This window comes from Schistocerca gregaria, chromosome 1, assembly GCF_023897955.1.
Source record: "Schistocerca gregaria isolate iqSchGreg1 chromosome 1, iqSchGreg1.2, whole genome shotgun sequence".
In the NCBI taxonomy this organism is placed as follows: Eukaryota; Metazoa; Arthropoda; class Insecta; order Orthoptera; family Acrididae; genus Schistocerca; species Schistocerca gregaria.
In genome coordinates this window covers 162,624,250-162,633,852 of record NC_064920.1, presented here as the reverse complement: position 1 = coordinate 162,633,852, position 9,603 = coordinate 162,624,250, and the positions used below count along the sequence as shown (strand labels likewise).

The following is a 9,603-nucleotide window of genomic DNA, read 5'->3' as shown; positions in this document are numbered from 1 at the left end:
TAATATCACACCAGTCCCAGTCATAAGCAAATGCATCAGTGCACAACATGGCCCATCCTGGGGCCAGGGGAAGGTGAAAATAGTCAAAAAGAGTTTTGTCTGGACGCTGACTGTAAGACATTCGTCAGACATGGAATGGCACGCCAGAAAAATAAGATTATTCTGCACGTCAAGGCACCATTAGGCACATTCCTAGCATCAAGTCAGTGCCTTGAACACATGGACACAGACACTGTAGGCCCGCTTCCAGAGTCAGAAAGCTATAGCTCCTGCCTCAACATCATGGATCAGTATTAACTCTGAAAGACGTTACAGCCAAGGCATTAGAACAAACATTTTTTCGCAACTGATTGCCCAGTTAGGGGTATTGATATGCATTACAACAGAGGAAGGATACCAAGTCAAGACATACTTATTCAAAGCATTGGCCAGCTTGTTGGGCACTAAGCATATTCATACTACTGCTTATCATCTAGCAGAATAGTTGAATGCCTGTATCGCCAACTCCAAGCAGCTGTTTAGTGTCAAGCTACACAAAATTGGATCATTACACTATCCATCATGCTCCTTGGTCTCCATACATCATTCTAGATCGACTTGATTGCTATAGCAGCTGACTTAGTGTGCAGACAAACACTGCACCTACCAGCGGAATTCATGCATAATCCAACAGATGATATGGTCTATATGTCTGAGTTTGTCACCAAATTACAACTGCACATTTGACAACTCTGGCCAGTGACACCTAGAGAACAAAATGGATTACACTCATTTGCATTCGAGTACCTCTGCAGCTGCAATCAAGTATTCATATGAAACAACGTAATGTGCAAGCCACTGCAGCTACCATGTGAAGGGCCATATACAGTGCTTGCTAGAAGCAACAACACTTTTGTGACAGACATCAGGGGTGTGCCTATCACGATATCTATTGGGAGACTCAAAACTGCCATCCTGATACACAAGATGCAATGAAGATGGCAGGCCCTATGATTGCTTAACATTGCTGAACATATCGATGCAGTATGTGAAGATACACATGTCCAACATGAGGCTGAAATGATACAACAATCAACAGGTACATGATGAAGAAAGTGCCACCAAGTACACTTCCTCCTCAACCTGCTGGTTTTCTGAGTTCAGCAATAATATACCTGGTTTCCAAAGTACAGCAACAGTGCATGCAGGATGTCGTGCCCGATTCAATCTCAGATACTGTTGACACTGGACATGCAGGGGGACGACAGGGGAAAGGGAGGAGGGGGGAGGGGGTGTTTGTAGGAGTCATCTAAGATATCACACCATGACAACAAGTACAGCGGTGGTGTACACAAATATTCCATGACATTCATAATTTTATGTGTTATTATTTGACCCTTGATTTAGTTTTAGTATTTTATGCTTCATGTATTAGAGAACATAACATACTTATATTTGTAAGTATTCATGTAATATATGTGGAAATAAATTATCAAAAGATAACCACATATTAATTGAACTTTTGTTACAAAAAGAGTTTGAAGTGAGATACTAAAAATATTATGTGGTAGCACAATCAAATAGTATCCTTCACTGACAGACTTCTTTGGCGCTATGTGTCATTGTTTTGAGGAACATCTAAAGCAAGTCTAGCACCATGATAACAATTTACATGACTTTTAAAAGTGGTCCCTTCTTGGCTAGACAGACAAAACGTTCCTGCTGTATATAAGAAGAAATAGAAATCCATTTTACAATGAAAAGAATATAAAATAAATATGAAGAAATATTTGTATACAGTGTAGTCCCACTGATTAACATGATCACTTATATCTACAAAAAAGCTAGTTGACATTAACTATTTTCCCAAGGGAAACCAGCTCGCCTCATCAGCATTTATGCAGTGTGAAGTACTCAAATCCGTGGGACACTAAAGATAGGAAAGCAATTAATTATCCATATATCCCTAAGTAAAAGAGTACGCAGTGGGTGGAGTATATTTTCATGTCTAGTATCAGGACACACCACCTCAATAGGTCTTTTATTTTTACATATTTGATCAAATGCTGCCTCCACTTTTTCGTCTCTCAAAGCTAACCATTCATCTTCCCCTGTATTCGTTTCCTATGTTTCAATGAATTGTTGCCTAATGCTTCCTCTGAAACTCTAAACAACCTCCAGTTCTTTCAACTTAACCAGGCCCCATCTCCTTAATTTATTATAATTTGATTATAAAACATGGGGAAATGCTTAAAACTTGGCTCATAAAAATAGACCCTGGTATTAATTCCATTTCAAGAACATACAACCAATGGTAAGTCAAAATTGGTTTTGCATTTTCTTCGGTTTTGACCCACAGTTCATAAACAATAAATTGTGGTCTCCGCTATGTGGTGAGTAGCAACTTTCCTTCTCACATTAATAATTAACCAACTTCTTTTATAAATTTCTGAAAAAGACAGTACACTCAAGAATTATGGATCATACCAGAAGAGAGAAAGAAGAGAAATTTGTTAACATCGAATATAGATTTATGTATCAGGAAGTCGTTTCTGAAAGTATTTGTTTGGAGTGTAGCCATGTATGGAAGTGAAACATGGATGATAACTAGTTTGGACAAGAAGAGAATAGAAGCTTTCGAAATGTGGTGCTACAGAAGAATACTGAAGATAAGGTGGATAGATCACGTAACTAATGAGGAGGTATTGAATAGGATTGGGGAGAAGAGAAGTTTGTGGCACAACTTGACTAGAAGAAGGGATCGGTTGGTAGGACATGTTTTGAGGCATCAAGGGATCACAAATTTAGCATTGGAGGGCAGCGTGGAGGATAAAAATCGTAGAGGGAGACCGAGAGATGAGTACACTAAGCAGATTCAGAAGGATGTAGGTTGCAGTAGGTACTGGGAGATGAAGCAGCTTGCACAGGATAGAGTAGCATGGAGAGCTGCATCAAACCAGTCTCAGGACTGAAGACAACAACAACAACAACCAGAAAAATTAGATTACTGGGTTATTAGTAATCCTCTTCTCAGAACTTGCTATCTTATCAATTTATCTTACCAAAATAAAATACATAACAGACAACCAGAAATTGTGTTTAAGGCTTGTTATGCTGCAACTGGAACATTCTTTTTCAGGTAGTAAAATATAATGACACTGAAAGTACAATTAACAACGTTCCATGCAATGCTTTACAGCAGGTGAATTTGTATTACCTGAATCAGATTCAGGCCATTCCTGCAGTGTTAAGAAAGTTATTTCTAGACCACCTATCCACTAATCATACATAGTAGTGAGCCTTGCTTGTTTCCATGACTGCAATTGCTTAACTGGTTATAAGATCAACATTCAAAGTGAAAATACACAATGTGTCAACCATGTTTCATAACATAACAGTTTTAATGACACTATGATAAATTCAACATAGCATGTGGATCCGTACAAAAAAGTAACTAATGGATTATACACACACTTCTCATAATGAAGGATGTAATAACACTACAGTATGAATATATTCCTAGGGCCAAATTGAGATTTAGCTGGATGGAGGGTAGCTCGACTTGCTGCAGTTCTCCTCCTTAAATATATATTTTGTTTGCTTTTGTCCACTCTGTAGATAGTACATATAATGTATTTATGTAAAATGACTAGTTTCCTATTTGATTTAAATCAATAATCCCTTATTACTCATTGCGTAACTTCCTGACTTCTGTTGGTAGAATAATTAGTTTACCTCAAAACAATTTATTTAAAAGAACACTCATGATTTTCCATCTCTAAAGAATAGATGGAGTGGAAATTTTCAGTGAGCAAATAATTAGTTGTTTATAAAGCGATACAGCATGTTTAAAAGCCCTCATTCTCCTCTTTTCTGTACACATCTAACTTTTCCCAAAAATTACAGAAATTATTTGTAGCATTCCAAAATGTGCTTTTTCAAAATTCAGCCCCATAGTTTAGTATCACTGATGTTTTTTATTCCAACAATGTCCACTTCTACTAGAAGAATTGTTAGTTTGCTAATGATCCAATTTGGAAAATCTCATTCTTCAGCAGTTTTTGATGGGCTCTATGAATCTCCGCAGAAGTAGCTTTTGCTGTCACAAGATAATTGCTATAATTTTGTCATTATCCAGATCATAGTTAAATGGACCTGCTATTTTGCCAAGTATAATTTTGTATCACCTAATTTTGCTCTTTGTTGCATAAATAATTAATAAGTTAAAACAAATTTTGGTTTTTACTCTTGCACCCACCTAAAAATGTATGTGACAAAAAATGTTTCAGGCAGTCCTTGTTACATAGCCAATGTGATAAGATCACTTGATCAATATAAACCAAAATGTACTATTATTTTGTGAGGAAATCAACACCCAATAGCTAAATTGTCAATATCTCTGAGTCATTCAGTCAGTAATAGTCATCCAAAAACTGAACATTCCTGTGTAATTTATTTTCTTAATATTATACAGTCAATAAATATTGCAAATCAAACAACTATTAGGCACTGTAACAATGTAAACAAACTAAACTTCACATTATGTGTCAGGATTGAATTTGGAAAATATATTAAAAATGTGTTGCCACTCTTCCAGATCAGTTATAGTGTAGCAGAAGTGCTGACCTATGATGAATTTGCTGTTTAAACTATTGAACAGAAACTAATCTTTGTAATATTACTGGTGTCAATAAGTGTAAAAATAATTCAAGTAACCTCCTACAGTGTTGTGTTCATGATTTAAGAACTTGCTATTAAATAAAATTGTAACACAAGCCATACTCTGGATAGGAGTAGGGATACAACAGGGATAAATCCAAGTCACCAATGTTCCAAAATGAAGTCAACAGTGTACATGGGGCACAGAAGTGCATGAAACATAGTTCAAAATTACAAAAACAAGTTCACCTTCAGTAGAGCGAAAACAATGATTATGGATAAATTTAATTATTTTTCTATGAATTGTGTCATATAAAAGAAAACAAAATACAGTGGTAAAAGTGCCTCTAACAAAAAATACCAAAAAAGTAAAACTAACACTACAATGATTAAATTTTCTATTGCAGTGGATGTAAATAACAGAAGATGATGGCTTGTTAGAGACATACAATAAAGCCATTATCTTACTGTTATTATGTATTTAGCTCAGACACATCTGGATTCATATATTATATATTGATTTTTATTATTTCAATTAAGAGCTTTCCAAGGGATGACATTTTTTGCAGATTGGAAGAGAAAGGGAAAGAAAATCATACACCAAAATTTTATGTTTATTTTATATGGCAATTAATTTTCATCAAAGCAACAGCAATAATGAGAGAGCCATGAGATGAGAGAGACTGCCAAAAGACTTCAATTGATACATAACTCAGATAACTCTTAAAGCAAAGTTATTAATAGATAGAAAGTCAATCACAATCAATCAAATACGTTTTTAACATTCCAAAAATTAGATGCATAGTCTTTTTTTGTTAGGACATAGTGAATGGTAAATATAGAAATTACTATATGTATAGGATACAAAATAGGAATCAAATATATACATCACACTTCCTAAATCTCATTTTGTGTTATGTACTTCATTACAAATAATGACCTCTTTACATGAGGGAGAAATATTTCTATACTTTACTGTACAAGCATCATATGGTTTGTACACTTTCCAGAGAGTCAATAATGAAAAGAATATGGATCAACTCCCTTTTCATTGATCAGCACTTTTCGAAAGATTATTTTCTATTTCCCAGTCTCTGATAAAATTGAAGACCTCTGTACGGCGAAATGCACTGGCTTCTCCCTTAGGGACATGGCCCCACCTGTGAAAAGTAAAATATGTTAGATTAAGATGCTGAACTATAAGTGACATGAATTTAAGGAAGGGAGCATCCTCAGGCATGTGGAATAAGCGAATGTAAAAAGTCCCACATAAAATCAACTACAACAAAATGATACTATAGATTACATCAGCAACAAATTAACACCCAAATGCTTTGTCTTTACTTAATAGAATGGTTCAGCTTGAAATTCTACTGAATAACAGGACACAGTGATATGTCAATAATTTGCAATTCAAAATGGATATCTTGTAGAGAATAAATGAGACCAGCTTGGAACAAAACAAACAGAGCAGTGCAATTATGTACTTGAGAAGGTAAAAAAGTGGCATGCAAGGAGACTCTACTAAGGAAGAAAGACTGTTCCTATTTCAGAATAAAAAAGAAACTGGCATGGCAGCTGTTAGTAATATACATGGAACTATATGTGACTTATTGGGACGAGGTAGAAACAGCTTGTCACAAAACCTTCAAAGACACTAGTGCAAGCCTTTCACTATGCTCAGAACCAGAGCTCAAGTATGACCTTGGAGCCCAGATGACAGGCATAATTTATTCCAACACGTCCCACTATCTGCACTTGGTTGCTCATTGTTCCCTCAACAGGTGCCAGAACAGCTTGTATGATGCCTCTAGGCCACACATAGTGTGGAAGGTGATCCTTTGCTGCCATTTCCATAGGGGGAACATTATTTGCCATACTTTTGAACTACCAATGATTATTAGACATCTATCATTCTTAGCTTGCCTCCCTCTGACACCACATGAAGCATTCTACTCAACAGGTTATGTGTGTCTCACTGGTTCAGTTTTAATTACAGTGGGAGACAGTATCCAGAGCTTTTTGGTTATTGGGGTGGTTATAGTGTCCTGAGTTCTCTATGGTCACTGTCACCTTGTACAGGGAGACTTTTCGGTGCGTCTGCTACATGTCTCTCAGGAGTCCTCTCAACACACTCGCTCCCACAACATGCAAATTCTTGGCAGTTTACAGCTGCTTGCAAACAGCACCTAACTCATTCTGTGTCCAAGAACAGCATTCACTGAGGTGCTGTAGTGTGGCTAGTGCTATTTTTAACAATAACCAAATAACTTGATATGCTTGCTGATTCTCTTATGGATCTGTTGCGCTACAAGAAATACCAGAGCCTTTCAAAAACTGAAGCAAAAACACTAAAACATGTTTTTGGTTGTGACAAGAGAAAAACCACATCATCATATGATTCAACTTATTCATATGCATTACCAGCACATAAAATCCCACATTGCATGTGGCAGTCAGGGGTCACAGGAGAAAAACATGCAGACAACGACTACTATCCACAAAGACAGGTCCACTGCAGGTCCAATGAATTTCTGAAATGTAACTGATTCATGTGCAATACCTTGGATCAATGGAGTACACTGTATCTGAATGTTTCACAGTTAAAAAGTTTGTGTCATAACTATTTTGGCACTTTAATGTGTGTTGTGTAATGTAATATCATTTGTAGAAGTAAATAAGAGTTTTTTACTTTATTTTGTACTTTCTTTAGTTAAATGAGAATGTTCATAACATAAGGCAAAACATGCAGGTACTGGATACTTCATGTCTTCAATGGCATATAACTGAATAAGTAACATATGAATAGAAATTACCTGAAGGAGAGTAGATTATACATAACTGGACATAATAAAAAGTAAGTAATGTATGTTACTGAGTGTAGAAGCACAAGATTAGAGAAATAAATTCTTCAAACCAAACCACCCCTGGTGCAGGGGAGGCAGCCATCTTTAACAAAATTGCCGCTAGCACTGCTTGCAGTGTGATTTGACATTAGCAAACTATAAGAGACAAAACTTGACGTATTTCCCTAAACATTTACACTACAACCATCTCTTTAGGTACTATGAAATAATTTATGTGAATTTTCAAAGTTGTAAAGTCCTTTTTTGAAACACCCTGTACTTATGCACAAAATGATCAACCCTTAAGCTCAAGAGAAGGGTAGAAATAATGTTGTTGTTGTTGTAGTCTTCAGTCCTGAGACTGGTTTGATGCAGCTCTCCATGCTACTCTATCCTGTGCAAGCTTCTTCATCTTTCAGTACTTACTGCAACCTACGTCCTTCTGAATCTGATTAGTGTATTCATCTCTTGGTCTCCCTCTATGACTTTTACCCTCCACACTGTCCTCCAATGCTAAGTTTGTGATCCCTTGATGCCTCAGAACATGTCCTACCAACCAGTCCCTTCTTCTTGTCAAGTTGTTCCACAAACTCCTCTTCTCCCCAATTCTATTCAATACCTCCTCATTAGTTATGTGATCTACCCATCTAATCTTCAGCATATTTCTGTAGCACCACATTTCGAAAGCTTCTATTCTCTTCTTGTCCAAACTATTTACAGTCCATGTTTCAATTCCATACATGGCTACACTCCATACAAATACTTTCAGAAACGACTTCCTGGCACTTAAATCTATACTTGATGTTAACAAATTTCTCTTCTTCAGAAACGCTCTTCTTGCCATTGCCAATCTATATTTTATATCTGCTCTTCCAAATCCTTTATTGTCTCTGACAGAATTACGTCATCGGCGAACCTCAAAGTTTTATTTCTTCTCCATGGATTTTAATACCTACTCTGAATTTTTCTTTTGTTTCCTTTACTGCTTGCTCAATATACAGATTGAATAACATCATGGAGAGGCTACAACCCTGTCTCACTCCCTTCCCAACCACTGCTTCCCGTCCATGTCCCTCGACTCTTATAACTGCCATCTGGTTTCTGTACAAATTGTAAATAGCCTTTTGCTCCCTGTATTTTACCCCTGCCACCTTTACAATCTGAAAGAGATTATTCCAGTCAACATCGTCAAAGCTTTCTCTAAGTCGACAAATCCTAGAAATGTAGATTTGCCTTTCCTTAATCTGTTTTCTAAGTTATGTCATAAGATCAGTACTGCCTCACATGTTCCAATATTTCTATGGAATCCAAACTGATCTTCCCCAAGGTTGGCTTCTACTAGTTTTTCCATTAGTCAACAAAGAATTTGTGTTAGTATTTTGCAGCTGTGGCTTATTAAACTGATTGGTCAGTAATTTTCACATCTTTCAGCACCTGCTTTCTTTGGGATTCGAGTTATTATATTCTTCTTGAAGTCTGAGGGTATTTTGCCAGTCTCATACATCTTGCTCACCAGATGGTAGAGTTATGTCAGGGCTGGCTCTCCCGAGGACGGCAGTAGTTCTAATAGAATGTTGTCTACTCCGGGGGCCTTGTTTCGACTCAGGTCTTTCAGTGTTCTGTCAAACTCTTCACGCCATATTGTCTTCATCTACATTCTCTCCCATTTCCAGAATATTGTCCTCAAGTACATCGCCCTTGTATAGACCCTCTATATACTCCTTCCACCTTTCTGCTTTCCCTTCTTTGCTTACAACTGGGTTTCCATATGAGCTCATGATATTCATACAAGTGGTTCTCTTTTCTCCAAAGGTCTCTGTAATTTTCCTGTATGCAGTATCTATCTTAACCCTAGTGAGATAAGCCTCTACATCCTTACATTTGTCCTCTAGCCATCCCTGCTTACCCATTTTGCACTTCCTGTCGATCTCATTTTTGAGATGTTTGTATTCCTTTTTGCCTGCTTGATTTACTGCATTTTTATATTTTCTTCTTTCATCAATTAAATTCAATATTTCTTCTGTTACCCCAGGATTTCTACTAGCCATCGTCTTTTTACCTACTTGATCCTCTGCTGCCTTCACTACTTCATCCCTCAGATCTACCCATTCTTCTTCTA

The 9,603-nt window shown here is 36.8% G+C and overlaps 1 protein-coding gene across 1 annotated transcript in view; it reads right to left on the bottom strand.

Annotated features, from left to right (window-relative positions):
* Positions 1-5,142: 5,142 nt before the first annotated feature.
* The window catches only part of LOC126335878 (glutaminase kidney isoform, mitochondrial-like), a 306,299-nt gene continuing 301,838 nt past the window's right edge, over positions 5,143-9,603 (bottom strand). Inside the window, exon 13 of the mRNA XM_049999352.1 lies at positions 5,143-5,798. Within this exon, the coding sequence (XP_049855309.1) occupies positions 5,687-5,798 (112 nt within the window). The 3' untranslated portion in view covers positions 5,143-5,686. The remainder of the gene's footprint in view (positions 5,799-9,603) is intronic.